The sequence below is a fragment of the Adelges cooleyi genome, unplaced genomic scaffold (genome assembly GCF_023614345.1).
Source record: "Adelges cooleyi isolate 19-005CV unplaced genomic scaffold, UGA_ACOO_1.1 ACOO_flye_CR_arks_rails_tigmint_CR_PRNA_574, whole genome shotgun sequence".
NCBI classification, from domain to species: Eukaryota; Metazoa; Arthropoda; class Insecta; order Hemiptera; family Adelgidae; genus Adelges; species Adelges cooleyi.
In genome coordinates this window covers 15257291-15274947 of record NW_026096268.1, presented here as the reverse complement: position 1 = coordinate 15274947, position 17657 = coordinate 15257291, and the positions used below count along the sequence as shown (strand labels likewise).

The following is a 17657-nucleotide window of genomic DNA, read 5'->3' as shown; positions in this document are numbered from 1 at the left end:
TTAAGAAAAGTTGTCTAGTCTTAGTTGTCAGTAATGGTGTAGTCTTAATTAAAGAAGTTTAGTTTTTTATTTTTATTTTTAGGAAAAGAATATTACCTAAAATGTTAAGAACGAATAGCTGTTTTTATCGAAACTAGTAGTTGGTATTTAAATGTCAGTTAATAAAAATATAATACTATCCTAACCGTAACGTGACTTCTTTTCATATTTAAGTTGCATTGTTTGAAAACATAGTTATCCATTTCTAAGTGCATTATTTAGTATAGATCCTCATTAATATGTAAAAGGTGAAAGTATATGTGCTTTTATGTTGTCGTCGTCAGTAAATTACAATTAACGCGTTAATTGTAGTCATTTTTGTTGTAAAGTTAAAAAAAAATGTGTGATTTAAATATTGCAGGGATTAGTCATGCTTGAGATAAAGACAATTGGACTGAAGACTTTGCGAAGATCTGTGGCGGTAAAGCTTTAAAGCTATTCAACTATTTCTGGGTACTTTATGGTAATAGTTCTTAATAAATAAGTTTCCGTCTGTTATACAATATTGAAGAAACTCTCAACCTTCCTAATGGTAAAGGAGGCATCATACAAAGAATTGTTAAACATGTCCCATTCCTGTTATGTATACAATATACATGCGGAAATGTGTAGATTGTTTTAAACGAGGAAGAAAGTTTTTTTAATTTTTTTATCACGTATGAGGTCTCAATTGCAATATAATACATATGTATATATTTGCTGTCAATACAATAGTTAATTATAGAAGATCACGTGGAATGAATTTTAAAAGACATGTATGTATATAAACACGACCAAATTCATATAATAGATTTTTTTTAATACTGTTTCAACTCTCTAAATTTTAGTTTTATTTTATAAAAATAACTTCAATTGCAAACAAACAAATTTACAGAGTATAGATGAGATGATAAGACAACATTTACTATAGCACTATACTTCACATATTAAGATTTTCACATTACCAAGAACAGGTAGATCCTATTTTTAAAATTTTTTTCTAATTTTTCGCTTTAAACTTTGGACCTAATGCCTGGGATATATGTGGAGCTCAAATTTCTGTTTTAACCATTTTGTATGAACACTTTTAAACAGTTTTTGCCTTATAATTTTGCTTACCATATTGCGGTAGGTACTTTCTTTTTTTCACACAAATATTATTGAACCGGTGTAATAAAAATTAAGAGTAAAATTTGATTGATAAACTTATTAACGACTAGTTTGTGAAAGAAATGATCGTTTTTGTAAGTTTTTATGCATGTTGTGTACACACATTGGTGTATATTAAATGTGTCTAGTGCCGACTTTTTTTATTTCAGTCTAATAGCTTTTTATCAGCGATAATTATTATTATTTATATAACCTGATTTTTCTAATACACAACACTTGTACTTGCAGCGAGAGTAGGCAGTACAATAAAGAACCGGTCAAACGTGTTGTGTGATTAAAATTGAAAGTAAAACAGTTATTATTAATAAAAAAAAAAAACGAAATAATATTTTATTATTTTAATCTCTTGAACTTGTCGTTAGGTTAATTAAATTTAACGCTTAAACCAAGGTCAGAGTTTGTTGATAGTATCGAGTAAAATATGGCGAAAACAAAATAAAATAATAATAATAAAAAAATAGATGTGATGATAATAAAAACGTAATCGAATTTGAAATTCAGCCAATGTACTTCTTACATGTTGTATTTTTATTCTACTCAACTGTGACTTGTGAATTACAATTAATCTAACTTGGTGAAATTAAAGACGGTTAGGAATGTTTTTTTTTTGTTGTTGTTATGTACAAACCACATTCAAAACAATATAACTTCAAAATAGTAAAATGTTAAACGCCATGTAAATAGTTAGAATATGATTAAAATCAAAGCAGGTTCAAACACTAACAGTTTGTAAAAGAATATTAAAAAAATTACTTACTAACTTACTCTTCAAGCTACACAAAAGGACGCTGCCCAACTTTCAACTAGTTAGTTGCAAAAACAACCTATTTTACTATCATGTAAATTAATGTTATTGTTGCCTGATTTGTTTTCTAAGAACAACAGCTACTGTTATTGAAGTAAATTTTTTAAAAAACATTTCTGGTTACATATATTTATTTTTTAATTATTTTCTTCGATACATGTGTCTTCCCAATTCTGTACTTTTCGACCCATATAAACAACAATGTGGCTTGCCTTAGTAAGTTCATACTTATGTCAAAATCCAATAGCTTTTAACTGAACATCTTATCATATTATAATTTATTTTTCAAAACTGTCTACATTAGTGGCATCCTGATAGCATCCTTCCCTCCCCTAAATTTTTCATACATTTATCTCTTTCTGATATTTTTTTCTTTCAGAAATCCGAGCATCCAAATATGGCCATTGCGCGCAACGTTTGTTTATTTGTGATAAAAAAGTGGAACAAAAAATAAATTATTTAAAATAATTAGACATTCTAATATACCTTAAAATACTTCAGGCTTAAAATTATTGCTAAATTTATTTTAACATGGATATGTTATTGGGCTAGACACATAAAGTTTCATGTCACCATTATCGCGTTACACTTTCAAGTGATAAGAGATATGAGAAAAGTGATAAGAGCTCAGTGATAACAGATAAGTGATATGAGATACATTATCCTGATAGCATCCTCCTCCTAAATTTTACACACATTTATCCCTTTCTGCTTTTATAATATTTTAAACAACTTTTAGTCTTGGTTGATATTTTTTTCTTTCAGAAAACCGAGCATTCAAATACGGTAATGGCCATTGCGCAACGTCTTAATCCGTCACGTTAAGTTGGGTTTTCGAGGAGACGTTTATAATGTCTTCTTGGCCGTCGCTTTACCGGCATTGTCTTCACGTCGAACTCGGGTCTATTCATTGTTGTTGTTATTTGTATTATTATTGTTATTACAACGACGATATTATTAGTGTCCATTATCGGTTTCGTCACAAAACCGAAAGCATATAATTAATAATTAACGTTTGCGGTGTGGGAAATTGTTGTTGGGCGAACCCAGTGTGTGTTGAGAAACTGTCAAATGCCATATGTGTAAGGTGATAAAATATCACATTTGGAAAAAACCGTCGAGCCAGTTCATTGAGAAAAAAATAAAAAGAATCGCCTTATCCGTATAATATGAAGGAAAAAAAGGTGCTGATAACGTCTTGGGGGTCAAACGTCTAGGTATTGACATAACCACCGTACAATGATCATTTTACACAGTCCAATACGGCTACTCAGGCAGGTTAAGACGTATGGATTTTTGTCAAGATGAGCTACACGATCGACACGAACTTGGGACCCGGCCAAATACCGGAAGACTTCCTCTCAGAGACTTCCGACTTCCTGTCCGCGCTGTTCGATCGCCCCAAAAAGGTAACGCGGTACAATATTATAGTATTTTGCCTGATACAGTGTGAACATTTTACCATGAACCACTCAACGGCTCTTTTAAACTCTCATAACTTTAAAAACTTGAAAAAACCCTATCATTTGTGCTCTATAGTTTGAGTCTAAATGAATAATAAACAAGTGTTTGTCGAGTTAGGTAACTATTTTTTCTCATTTTAGTGCATTTTGTGATGAGTGGACTTAAATATTTTTCAATTTACAACTAAATAGTGTAACAAGAGTTATGTCATTTGTTATACTGGCCATTTGTTTAGTGTGATAAAAGGGTTATGTCTATTTTCCCGCCACATTACATTATGATATCAAGAGTGTTGTAAAATATTATTATTAAAACGACTTAACCCTTTTATTAAAAAAAAAAAAAATGAGTGAATTCAACTCAATACGATTTAAGTCAATTTTTTTTTTTTAAACTTATAACAGCTACTTTGTTAGTAATTTTTATAGATTCTAATTTATACAGGAAAGTACAAAACAAGCTGTTTTATTATCCTAATAGAAAAATATTTATCTTATCCTAATCCTACCCGATTTTACATGTCATTCTTCTAAACCTTATTTTCCGTTTTCCTGAAAAGTAATCATAGTTGTTGACTTAATCACTTTTTCACGGGCACCCACGACTGTTTGACTTTTGATTATTACACCCTGTAAACTATTGAGTGGTTCGCGATAAAGGGATCACTCTGTATATATATATATATATATATATATATATATAGTTTAATTAGATATTCTGTCCGTCTTGTAACCGATTAACAAGCATATCACGCTTTCACCTTCTATAACGCGCCTTTGTACGTTTTGGGCGTTGACAATGATTTTCAAGTAGACCACGTGGGTTTTTTTTCTCCTAAGTACAGCATATTATTATTATTATTATTATACACAGTAAGTGCAAATTACCTGGCAAAGACAAAACCGTCTTGCGTTACCTTCGGACAGCCCTATACGGGTTTCCGCGTTTTAAGACACGGATTTGCTTCCCCCTTCCCTTTATTCATTAAAAAAAAAAAAAAAAATCAAATATAATATATAATTTCTATAATCGAAACCGCTGTAATATGTATATGAAATATGATTGTAATATTTTTGTAACGCCATTTCGTTATGATACTGATTTAACTTGTTCATTGTGATATTGTTAACTTGCCATGTTAATCTTGCAATAATTGTAATTGAACAGCTCTCTCGCTCTTAGCTTTTGCCGAGTAACATAATATTTAAAAAAAACTAGTATTTTCAAGGAAAACGTCGGTGTTAAGTTTTTTACAAATTTTTTTGTAAATATTGCTTTTAGCAACATTTTCAAATTTATACGAAATCACTTCGCCAAGGCCTACCTAACCTAACCGTAAGACACTTCCGGTTTGGTACAATCGACGGATCCATATAGTATAGGTAATCCGTTTATTTGTGATAAAAATGTGGAATAAAAAAAAAATTATTTAAAATAATTAGACATTCGAACAAAATATGTATACTAATTGATTAAATAAAAGATAGAATTTTATATAACAAATTATGTTATTGCTCACTTGGGCAATTATTTTGTTTGGAAAATCATAAAACATGGTGGAGATTAAGGGGAGGGGAGGGGGCTTGGGATTCTAAATACCTCGAAATACTTAAGACTTAAAATGAGTGCTACATTTATTTTAACGTGGATATTATGTTATTGGGCTGGATACATGGAATTTCATGTAACCATTTTCGCGTTACACATTCACGTGATACGAGATATGAGAAAAGTGATAAGAGTTGAGTGATAAGAGATAAGTGATAACAGATAAGAGATAAGTAGTAAGATATAAATAGATTCTCTTTTTATTTCAACAGCTAATTTTAAATTTTAAAGTTTTTAGCCGAATTTTTTTGTGTCAAAAGGTCTGTGAGTAATCTTTAACTTGGGCCTTGGAAAAAAAAAACGTTTGTAATTCATTTTTAATATATCATTATGATTGTGTACTAATACATAGGTATATTATACTAAATACTGGTTACTATTCAAATTAAGACACGTTTTTGGATATTAAAAAATGATTTCTTTGCAACTAAATAGGTGTTACACATAATATTATTATTAATTATTGATCAATTTCTTGTCGGAAGGTCATCATGGGACAATTGCGCAGCGGACAGAGGTTTGATTTTTCCGGTTCGGATGCCCCTTGTGCAGTCATGCACATAACTCGAGGCTCCTTAAAGCCGGGCACGGTGGCAGAAGAAGCCGTCAAGTACTATGTGGCTGCCATAAGCGAATATTTCCAAAAAAACCTCGGCTTAGACAGTACTAGGTAAGATTGATGTATAATATAGGGCAACGAGAAAATAATATAAAAAAAATGTGTTAAAATAAAACGGTGAATGTAATTCTCCTTTCTAAATTACTAAAAAAAAACATGTTCGTTAATATAATATTATTATTCGGCTTAATTTGTCGGAAAACTAGATTAGATTCTAAAAATATTAATGTACTAGATTAATAGAGTCGATGATTTAGTCGCCTACTTTCGCTAATAAAACAATGCAATAAAAAAAAAATGCAAAGAATATTTAAAAAAAAACGCAATTAAATAAATGTCTTAAAATTCTGTAGAAAATAAATTTTTTTATTGTCACTATTGAATATTAAACCAATGTGGTTTTTATGGGTTGGGATTTTTAAAAAGGAAATTTTTTTTTTTTAAAAGAGAACTGGAAAAATAGATTGTTTTAATTCAAGTAATTATGTAAAAAAAAAAATTTGTTCAACATTATTGATTTATTTATCTGGTTTTGTAATCATTTGTTTTTCAAAACATTTTCAACAACACGTTTCGTTTGAATACATATTTACAAATTGTATTTTTATGACTAACTAAAATTATGTTTATTTTTTTGTAAAATTTGGAATTTTTGGGGTCACAACTTAAGTGTATTTTTTTTCGGTTTCATTTTCAATCTATTCAATTTGCTTGTTTACAATTTCCGCATAAATTGGAAATCTTACAATCTTATGTGGAAACATGTTTTGAGAATAATAGTAAAAAACTGAAAGGATTTTTTCTCACATAAAACCAGAACTTTTTAATGGCCAATAAGTGAATGTAACTTGGAAATCGTTTTATAGCCAAACCACAGCTACGCATTAAGTAAATTAGTACAATTAATTTGTACATAAATAAAAATATATACACTATATTGCGCTGCAAATAATAATATGAATTATTTTATATTATGTGTAATGTAGGTTTTTATAGATTTTTTAAACTTATATTTGCTAGTATTTTGGGTTGAACATATTATGTTTTTTCCCTAACCCCAATCTGTGGTTTTGAGGAGAATAAAAAGGACAAACATTTCATACAAATTTTTGACTTGATTTATTTCCAAGTATTTTTGCTGTTAACCTTATATAGCCTTTATTTAAGTGATTTTATGCTTTACAGTTTAACATTACTTAAACGAAGTTCTGTTTTTAAAATTATTCACATTTTTGTATTTTGTACAAATAATTTTCTAGTTACAAAATAAATAATCGTTTTTTTTAGCACTCGCTGAAAGAATTTTTTTTTTTAAATAAACTAAAATCAGTTTAATAAATATTTTTTTTTGTTTTCCAAACAAACATCACATTACTCAAAATTTGCTGGAAATCAACGATCGTTTAATATATTGAAAAGTTTGCATATTTATTGCCTATCTTTTGCGCCTCAGTAAAAAACTTTTCCTCGTTCGCTTTAAATGATTTTATATGTTTTTTTTTGTTTTTTTTTTTCATTTAGAGTAATGATATTCTATCACGAACACGATTTGGCCATGATGGGCAACGCTGGTAAGACATTGAAATGCTTCTGGGACGGAATAGGACCGTTTCCCACCACCAAATGAACACACCTGATAATAATAATATCATATTAATATCACTGTTGCCTTTTTCGTATAGGTGTGTAATTAACGTGTGTAGGTACTCGAATAGTAAATAAATAATAAAAAAAAACACAACCTTTTATTTTTTTTTATATTGTACCGATTTTTATATTGTATATTTCGTATTCGTTCTATTTGGTACAAAATTACAGACGACCTAAACACAGTAATAATACATAAATGTGATGATTATATAACCGTGTATTACTTGTGAATTATACAACACTGACAAAAACGATAGATTGTTTTTAAATTTTAGATATATTATAATCAAGCCCGGCTCGTTTGAAAAAAAAAAAAAAACAAGAAATACACCTTAAAACAAATGAGTACACATGTTGAAATACATTTAATATATATATGAATAATAATTATTATAGCTAGGGCGTGTGATGTCAACAAAAAAGACGGTAACAATAAACTAGGGCTCGAGAAAGATATATTTTGTCACAATATTGTAAATGGTAAACACAATAGTATGTGATATACTTATATTTGTATATATAGTACATAATATATATATATATATATATATATATATATATATATATATATACTATTATGTATACATACATAATATATATACTTATACATGTAAACGTAGGAAGAGACGTAGGTATATTATTATATGTACACGTTTAATAATAATATTTTTTAAATTAATATTATAGTAATAATATATTAATATATAATATTATTATTGTTAGTTTTTTTTTTTTAAAATTAGATTATTTTTTATGTATAAAAAAAAGTAAATAGGAATTTGGACAAAAATTTGGGGACCCTGAATTACCAAGCTTATATAAAATAGACAGTCGATAGATAATAAAATGTGGTTTTTTTTCAGAAAGAAAGAAAGAAAGAAATAGAAATAGAAATACAACGAGTAAAGAAAGGTACAATAATAATAATAATAATATTAACCTAACCAATACAATATACATATACCTATATCAACGTAGAAAGAGTATGGCGGGAAAATGTATAGTAGGGGATGGTGGTGGGGGGTGGGTTTTTTTTTTTGGGATAAGGGTGTTAAGATTTGTACAAACATTTGGCGAAAAATTGACTAGTCGTTAAAAAATATATAAACGAATACACACTAATAATAATAATTAATTATCTTAAATAATATATAATCATCATAATAGTAGTAATAATAATAATAATAATACTAACAATAATTATAATAATTTTAATAATATATTATATTAACATATATATATATATATATATATAATAATACACAACTTAGTAGTTTCATATTATTATATTAAAAAGAAAGGTAACATCGTTTTTTTTTTCTCCATGCAAGTGTTTCCTAAAACGATCAACAAAAAACACTTTCGGTAAAGAAATGCAAGTGTGAATTGACCAACAAAAAAAACCGGTACAAATTCATTAATCAAACACCAGCTGACAATATATAGCTGTTACTGTACACAATAAATGATAATATTATATTTTATAAACAATGATATAATAATATATTGGGGAAAACGTTTTTCAAGACAAACAAGTAACATATTATTATTATGCTTATGAATGATATTCAACACAGTAAGGTCAGGTGGTCAACAGTGTGTTATAACTTATATTATATACTGAGGAGAAACGGTTAAGAAAATAAAACAAAAAAAAATTCGATTAATACTATTGGAAGGCCGAGATCTTAATAAATAAAAAAAGAAAAAAGGGGGGAGGGTTATTTTTATATAGCGGTTTAGCAACCAAAAGAGAAGTAATTATTTAGTATTTAATATACTTGTTACAAACCAAGTCGTCCAAGTGTAAACAACGCAGCTAAAAGCAAATGTGTGGTGTACAAAAACCATGTTTTTCTTTTATACAAAGCGAAGAAAATTATAATACTGTGTGGCTAAATCGATAAGAATATTGTCTCAGACCAGGAAAAAAAAACTGTCATGTTATAGTGATTTTTTTATGGTACTGGTTGGGTTGAGATTTTCAAGGGATACAGATTTTTTTGTATGAAGATGATAATATTAAGCTCAAAAAAAAAAAAAATTCTAGACTATTAATTTATATATCTTTTTTTCAAATTTAATCGACCGTAACGTTTATTTTTTAGTGTATTTTTTATATTTAATAATATATTTTGATTGATAATAATATTATAACAACATCTATAAACCAGAACGATAATGGATATTATTAAAAAACAAATCAAAATCAAATCGAGAGAACACTGCGCTTATACATAAAGGATAAAACAAAACATTTTCTCACTCACTCTTTCTCAAAACTATAATACTTAATTAATAATACGTTACTTAAATGTATGATAATTTTTAACAACGAAATTACATATATATTATATATATATATATATATAAAGTGATTTAATATTTTATTCGTGTAATGTTTTTTTTTTTTTTCATATTATATTATGCGCATATCGATCATCATCATGATATTATATAACACGTACTCTACAATGTAAATGAGATTAACGAATATACCACCGCTTTTTTAACGATCCTTTTTTCGGGCGAGTATAAAATAAAAAGATGAAAATTATATAGGACTTATATAATGTTTTTTTTTTTTTTGTTATCAAGTTTAGACAGAGAAAAAAAGATGGTTTTTTTTTATTTTTATTGTTTTCACACGTACAAACACATATAGAAACACAAACACGCAAACACAAACGATTATAACTTTTTCAGGGTCGAGGGGGTTGCTTGTGTCGGAGGCTTGGGGGTGTGGGAGAGGGTGGCATTATTTGAAGTCCAACGAGACTCTCCACAAAAGGGGGTTGTCGTTGGTCGTGCCGTGGACTCGTCGTTCATTTGGTCTTCCACCAGTAGTTGACTTTTTCGCCCAGTTTGCGACACCAGCCGACCAGTTTGCGTCACATCGCCGCCACCGAGTCTTCGTCGCCTTCTTCCAGTGTCACGTGGAACCGGATGTTCGGGTCCTGGTCGCCGCCGGGTTTGGACTCGTCGTCGCCGCTGTCGCGGTCGTCGGCCGATTCGGTGGCAGGTGGACTGGGCGGGATCATGCCTGAGGGGGGGGGGGCAAAAGAAAATTGAAATATTAATACAAACGTTTTTCACTTTCTCCGAGTAGAAGACGATGTCCAATCGCGAGTTAACAGTATGTTGTCTTATGGGCAGCAACCACCATACCACCAGCCGCTGGCTATAAGATTAGCCAACAGTTGGATACTTAGTTAAGATGACACGCCGAACGTCCCAATAAAACTCGATTAAAAACGAGTGAACGATATGTTGTTATAAGAGGATACGTTTGTGTTTAGATATTTATCGAAACGAGTAACTAAATGTCGAGTAAACAAACAAATCGACTGGACGAGTGGTTACTTTCGAGTAAACGAGTAAAAAAACAAAAGAGCGAACGATTACGACAATAAATTTAATGTATTTGAGTAAACAAATCGAGTAAACGAATAAAGAAATCTAGTGAATTAACAAAAACTAGAGTTAACGAGTACACCAATAAAGTAAAAAGAGAAAGGTAAGATAGATGGGCGTGGCAGTAAACGAGTAATGAAATCTAGTAAATGAGTAAAGAAACGAGAGTAAACAAATCTGGTAAATAAATCGACTGAACGAGTAGTTAAATCGAGTAAATGAGTAAACAAATCTAGTAAATGCGTAAAAAAATAGAGTTAACGAGTACACCAATAAAGTAAATATCTGGCGTAAACGAGTAATTAAATCGAGTAAATAAATCGAGTAAATGAGTAAAATCGAAATCGAGTAAACGCGTAAAAAAATTAATAATTCGAGAAAGTGAGAACAAATAGAGCGAACGAGTAAACAAAATTAGTAGACGAGTAAACAAGAAAGAATACATTTTATAATCAGGTAAATTTAGGATATTTTTAATGAAATGAGTAAATAAATTAAGTAAATTAGTAAAAAAAAGGTCTAGTAAATGAGTAAATAAATAAAGTGAACGAGTACGCCAATAAAGTAAATAGCTGGCATAATCGAGTAATTAAATCTAGTAAAGAAACCGAGTAAAAAAAGTAAATAATTCTAGAAAGCGAGTGAACAAATAGTGCCAACAAGTACACAAATCTAGTAAATCAATCGAGTAAACAAATTTAGTAGACGAGTAAGTAAATAGAAGAAATCAGAAACATTACATTTTATAATAAGGTAAATTTAGGGTATTTAATGAAACAGTCAAGTAAAAAAATCGAGTAAATGACTAAATAAACAGAGTGAAAGAGTTCACGGATCTAGTAAATTACTCAAGTAAATGAGTAAACGAACCGAGTAAGCGAGTACACAAATCTAGGAAATCAATCGAGTAACTGAACTAGTAAACGAGTAAATAAACAGAGGGGAAACAAGAAAAGATACATTTTATAAACAGGTAAATTTAGGATATTTTATGAAACAAGTAAATAAACCGAGTAAATGAGTAAAAAAATAAAGTGAACGAGTACAAAAATCTAGTAAACGGGTAAATAATAAATTGAATAATTGGTAAAACAATACATTTTTATGAGCAGGTAAATTTAAGACATTCATTGAAACAAGTAAACAGTAAACAGTCGTTTAATGTCGGAAACTTTCACGAGTTATGGAAGAAATCGCCCATGGACTTACTTTGATACCAGTCTCGGTTTTCTTCGAGTGTGTCCAGTATGTCTTGGGCGTCGGGATGCACCAGATCGGCCCAAGTTTCCCAGAGAGGATGTACAATGTAGTCGATGAATCCCACCTGCGATGAAAACGTAACGAATGTGAAATAAAAAACAAGTGTTCGGTATTTAATTTCCATCGTCCATACTTGTGACTTCTCAATTGTGGCGCTGTGTCTGTCGCACATCGGACTGATGTCCAAGTTTTGTTCTCGCTCTTTGTCACCCTGTTGGAAGAACTCTTCCATCAGAAGGTCCACCCATCTCTTGTAGAGTTCCAGCGGTTTGGTGGGATTACTCAAATCCGCGCAGTGCACTAAATTCTGTAAGACCTAAATGACATACACACAAAAAAAAAAAAATAATAATACAAAATTATTCATATTATAATACACAATACGCGGTGTCTCAAAAGTAATGGTGGGGTTTCAAACGGCTGTGAAATAATTGAACCTACAGCGCTCCGGTAGGGCTACCTACAGCCGTTTGAAACCCCACCATTCTTTTTGATACACCCTGTATTGTAGGCGACGACTAGGCCCCGTACTTGTATCCTGTCTGTATAATTGTCCAACAACAGTACACCCGAACCGGCCACTTTTTTCGTTTCCACCATGGTTTTTAGGTCGGCCAACAGACTCATGTGTTTGGACATATCGGTGGATAGCACCTGTGAATTAAAAAAATTCTCATAATATTCCAACGAACAACAAAACGTTGATGTCAATATTCGATTGGCGTACCATGTCGATAACCATTTTCCGGAGCGTCTGCCTTTGTTTTTTGCTGACATTTTGGAATATGTCGCATCCTTCGTTTTGCAAAAGCTTAAAGGCCACGGCCAGATGATGGTTTTCCAGTACAGACTCGTCGTTGTACATGAGCGCCAATTCGGAACCTGAGATTGCAACATAGCCGTCTTAGGTTAATTATATTACTAATGGGAGGGTAATGAGGTTAGATACTGACTTGAGTTGATGAGAAACTGATTGGTCAGCCCGGGATGGTCGACGTCGTGTATGGCGGCGGCGAAGAGGGCAGCCGTGATCTCCAGAGGCGTAAACACGCTCTAAGAAAGTGGATAAAAAACCAGGTAAGTACCATTCTAATGTGCAGGGTGGTGTTTAAAAAAAGAACGGTGGGGTTTCAAACGGCCGTGGATTGTGACGTATTGGACCTACAGCGCTCTGGCGGGGCTCGGACGAAAGAGGCAGTTGTCAAGTATCGAATGACTGCCACTGGATGTCTCTGTCATTCATGAAACTTGACAACTGTCTCTTTCATTCAAGCCCTACCAGAGCGCTGTAGGTGCAATAACTGACAACCCACAGCCGTTTGAAACCCCAGCATTCTTTTTGGGACACCCTCTATTGTGTTATTTTCTTCGAGCTGATCGTGTGTTACCTCCAGCGCAGGCGAGTTCAACAGAACGTTGGTGGACTGGACAACGTCTGCGGCGTGCGTGCTGTTGTGGAAAGGATTGTCTTTGGCGTAATGGTCCTCTAGGGTCATCATGAACGTCACGAACGTCTTGGCCGGTATCATGAACGTCTTGAGGAGTTCTCGGTTCTGGAAAACGGTGTACGCGATTGCGGTCAAAGGTCGGTTGTTGGTCAGGTCTGATATCCGGAATATGTCGATGCCCCATTTGTCGATTTCGGCCAACGTCTATACGACAAACACAAGGGGTTAGCTGCTGTTAAACGGAAGGAAGGGCACGAGCTGCTAAGGTGGCGGTGGTGTACTCACGGATCCGAGCTCTTCTTCCTTGACTGTGTCCACACCGAACTTGGGTAGTCTTTCTCCGGCAAAGCTGTTAGTGTGCGACAATGCCCGTTTCACACCGGAAATGTGTGACATGGGCGTTACTTTGGACTTGACCACGTTGTCTTTTTTCTTGGACTGCGACCCCGCCGGCTGAGAACTGCTGGCCGGCCCCGCAGAAGAAGAAGAACACGACGACGCGGCCGCCGCCGCCAACGCTTTAGCCTGCCGGGCCTCGTCCTGCTGGAGGTCTTCCTGGCGAAGCGACGGGATATCCAGCTCCTGTTGTTTGTCTGCAAGACAGTTATTCAAAGGGTATTACACGGTTTTAAGCAATTTGACGGTAAGAGTAAATCCGGCACTGAATCCACAGCCAACTCGTTTATAATAACATACAGGTGTCTCAAAAAGAATGGTGGGGTTTCAAACGGCTGTAGGTTGTGAATACAGCGCTCTGGTAGATCTTGAATGAAAAAGAGAGTTGTCAAGTTTCGAATAATTGCCACTAGATGTCTCTGCCACGTTCCCGTTTGTGTCGCCAGCCTTCATTGTCCAATGGCAGAGACATCTAGTGGCAGTCATTCGAAACTTGACAACTCCCTCTTTTGTTCAAGTCCTACCAGAGCGCCGTAGGTCCAATACTTAACAACCTACAGCCGTTTAAAACCCCGCTCATTCTTTTTGAAACACCCTGTATTATCACAATACTGCTATTGTAAATCTATTGTCCACGGTATAGTAGATCCGACCAACGGCATCAAAGTACTTACCGAGAAAAGTAGAGCATATATATTCGGATATTTGATTTCCAGATTTGCTTGACTCGGAAAAGTGACTCAGCTCTTTGTTAAGCATTCGTTTGAACTGAAACACAAACAAAATACACACGGTTAGCGAGCTTGCTAAGAAAATAATACTATAATAATATCAAAGAGAACTTCTGTTAGGATTTCTATTTCAACGAATTACCAGAGTAGCGGGGCAATAGAACCTTTTGAATGCGTTAAAAGGCTTTTAACTAAGAACAATTAACCGTTTATTGTATCATGTTTTAGATCAAGTATTTCAAACGTATCAGCTTGTCCAATTTTAATACTATCGTTAATTACCCAAACCTTTGATCATTGAATAATATAGATGCCCTCCACGAGACTAATGGCCAAAGCTATCATAATATATTTTCTACTTCAGTTATTGTTTTGTTCAATATTAGTTAAATATAAACAGTGTTTGTTAATACATTACCTTTGACGAAGCCATATCTGAAACAGATCTGTGCGTCTGGATGGTTTCCAACTGATCCAAACACCAGTCCAATTCCTCAATTGTTTCAATCGACATTTTGAGGTATGCGTCATCTAGAACACAAATGAATTCATACCGTATTAAGACATTTGCAGAGTTGGCTACTCGGATGACTTGATCCACAGAATAAGATATTATGTATACATTGTTAACGTCTTGGGAAGAAAGGGCAAATAATAACCCTCTTGTGTGATGAAGAGTGGCATGGCATGTCCAAGGAGCAGAGTTTTCTGAGCAAAGACAAGTGCAAAAAGAAGGCTAAAAATATAGCGATGGGTGTATTTGCGATTGTGGTCTGTCAAAGCAGTGGTTAAGTTGTATTTTTTTTTTAATGAGAAAAATAATTAAACTGTATACTCAAAGACGGTTTATAACAAGTTTTTTAAAAAATGTATACATCGACAATAAGTACAAGAAATAATCTTTATAAAGAAAAAAAACAAGTGTACGAGTAATTTATTATGACGTGCATTGGTTAGGTTTATTATACGTCATAAGTACATACACTAATGTTATAGATTTCAAGTAGACACTTTAGTTAAAAAAAAAAATACATATTATTATTATTATTATTAAATACTTCAATGCAGAGAAGTAAAACATGAAATGTTTAATTATGTTTTAGGTATATATCTAAATGAAGATAAACCTAACCGATTGCTTGACAAGGCAAAGCAGCATCAGAAACCAACAAAGTCTACATATGCTGACTTGGCAAAAGCGTTTCTTTTTTTTTTCAATGATCTTAGCTTTTGTGTTTTGAATTTATCTAACCGGTCGACAACGATTATTATTATACATTGGATTACCTTCGCGATTGTATTTTATTTAGCGCGGACGACATAAACATTATAATATATATATATGAATTAATATTGCAAATGAGGTCACCCTCTCGTACAATGCGAACAGTCTGGATAAGGAGAAGGTATATACTTACACGCGCTGAAGGTCGGGACACAATTAAGAAGTCTGCGTGCGAAAATACTCAAGTACAATTCAAATTTCATAATATACAGGGTGTTCAAATTATCATGGTATGATTTATTTGATGATCTATACTAAAGTGTTGAAAAAACTTGACTCGGGTGAAACATTGAAACTGCAGTTATCAATCTTCTTATCACTAGTTCGTTATCATAGTGATATTTTTTTTCAAGATAACAACGTTGTGATAACAGTTTTCTTTTAACAATAAATTTAAAATTCGTTTTTTTTTGTTATAGTTATAGTAATTAAACATTAAAAATATTGTATCCTATGTGTTTTCGGTTTTAGTTTTTTGGGGTTTTTGGGATTCTTTGCTTTGTATATTGCCAATTACAGTAACCAACACTAGTCAACAGCAACAATAGTTATTATTCTGACAAGTCAAGTAGAGTAACCAACGAGTAACTTCACTTTGGAGAGTAAAGTAAGTAGTTATGCCTTCTATATATTTTTACTTTTGCAAGTAGTACATTGAATTATAATTAAACTATTTTAAATTTATTAAAAAAAAAATGGAACGTTTTAGTCCACAAAATCAATAGGCACATGCTATTTTAGTGTCTCTTGTACAGTTTAAGTTTTGAGGGGTAGATTATGGTATACCATTGTAATATTTATTATTTTATTAAAATAACATACACCGTTTATGATAATTTCGCTAATAATCATTAACGTTATCTCGTATAGTATTAACATATTATTACAATGTTATAGCACCTACCATTATTAATTAATAAAAACCGTGTGAAACATTCGATAGAGTTTTTATATTTCTCTGTTCAGTCAGAAGCCTGATTTCTATGTTTATGTGTACTATTATGTCCTCACCTCCGTGAAAACTCCAAATTTAAATTCGAACACACTGTATATAATAATAAGTATCATATCATTATTGCTATAATTTGCATTCGAGTGGACTGTTAAAAACGGAGCTGATAAACAAAAAAAAATTGCAATACCATAAAGAAGGTTCTGACTTAATATATTGTATAGAAGTTACCGTATAATTTGTACTTGTCTAAAATAAAATAATACATTTATTTCCATATACAGCTAACTAATTAAATTTGGCAAAATAAAACCGTGTTAATTATGTTAAGTAAAGCGATTACTATTTATTTGATTATTGGGTTAGCTTAATGGAAAAATTAGGCCAACGTTAAAAAAAAATAATGTATTCAATATATTATAATATTATTATGTTAAAAAACCAGATTGGTGGTTAGGTTGGAAATGTGGATTTTTTTTTCCAGACGGTTCAATTTGAATACAATGCAAACTCGGTTTTTCCAATGTGCAATTCCTAAGAAACGCGTTTCTCTAACAAGTCGAATGGAGCAAAATGTTGTATGCAGAAGGGCGATCAATAAAATATACACACCCATCTCGGAAAGGAGAGACGGTACGTTTCTTTATTATTTTTTTTTATTATTTATTCCCAGTTTGGTATGTAATTTTCCTGCGACATCTCGTCGTCAAACACTACCTTAAGATTGAACAAGGATTGGTAAATATCGTAAGTATTTTTTTACCTTTCTCAATTTAACTTATAAGGAGTATTGACTTGGGTTTTTTTTTGTTAAAAAATGGGAAATTTTTGTTTAAT

At 32.0% G+C, this 17657-nt stretch overlaps 2 protein-coding genes across 9 annotated transcripts in view; one reads left to right on the top strand and one right to left on the bottom strand.

Moving 5' to 3' along the window:
• The first annotated feature begins 3256 nt into the window (after positions 1-3256).
• On the top strand, positions 3257-7682 carry LOC126843266 (D-dopachrome decarboxylase-like). The gene is made up of 3 exons (XM_050580674.1): positions 3257-3402; positions 5551-5735; positions 7206-7682. Exons 1-3 carry the CDS (start codon positions 3298-3300, stop codon positions 7309-7311), a joined length of 396 nt encoding a protein of 131 aa, XP_050436631.1. The 5' UTR covers positions 3257-3297; the 3' UTR covers positions 7312-7682.
• A 1704-nt stretch (positions 7683-9386) lies between these two features.
• The window catches only part of LOC126842641 (cAMP-specific 3',5'-cyclic phosphodiesterase), a 255397-nt gene continuing 247126 nt past the window's right edge, over positions 9387-17657 (bottom strand). For all 8 annotated transcript variants that reach the window (XM_050579690.1, XM_050579687.1, XM_050579688.1 and 5 more), the window contains 10 exons: positions 15002-15114; positions 14527-14620; positions 13742-14049; positions 13397-13660; positions 12962-13061; positions 12736-12890; positions 12540-12662; positions 12142-12324; positions 11958-12072; positions 9387-10377 (listed from right to left, as the gene is read on the bottom strand). In XM_050579690.1, the coding sequence (XP_050435647.1) occupies positions 10226-10377; positions 11958-12072; positions 12142-12324; positions 12540-12662; positions 12736-12890; positions 12962-13061; positions 13397-13660; positions 13742-14049; positions 14527-14620; positions 15002-15114 (1607 nt within the window). In that variant the 3' untranslated portion in view covers positions 9387-10225. The remainder of the gene's footprint in view (positions 10378-11957; positions 12073-12141; positions 12325-12539; positions 12663-12735; positions 12891-12961; positions 13062-13396; positions 13661-13741; positions 14050-14526; positions 14621-15001; positions 15115-17657) is intronic.

What these genes read in the sequence shown, in the direction of transcription:
- LOC126843266 (XM_050580674.1), top strand. Translation starts at nt 3,298, where the DNA reads ATGAGCTACACGATCGACACGAACTTGGGACCCGGCCAAATACCGGAA. An exon ending in TGTTCGATCGCCCCAAAAAG is followed by an intron (nt 3,403 to 5,550) that starts GTAACGCGGTAC and finishes TCTTGTCGGAAG; the next exon opens with GTCATCATGGGACAATTGCG. An exon ending in CTCGGCTTAGACAGTACTAG is followed by an intron (nt 5,736 to 7,205) that starts GTAAGATTGATG and finishes TTTTTCATTTAG; the next exon opens with AGTAATGATATTCTATCACG.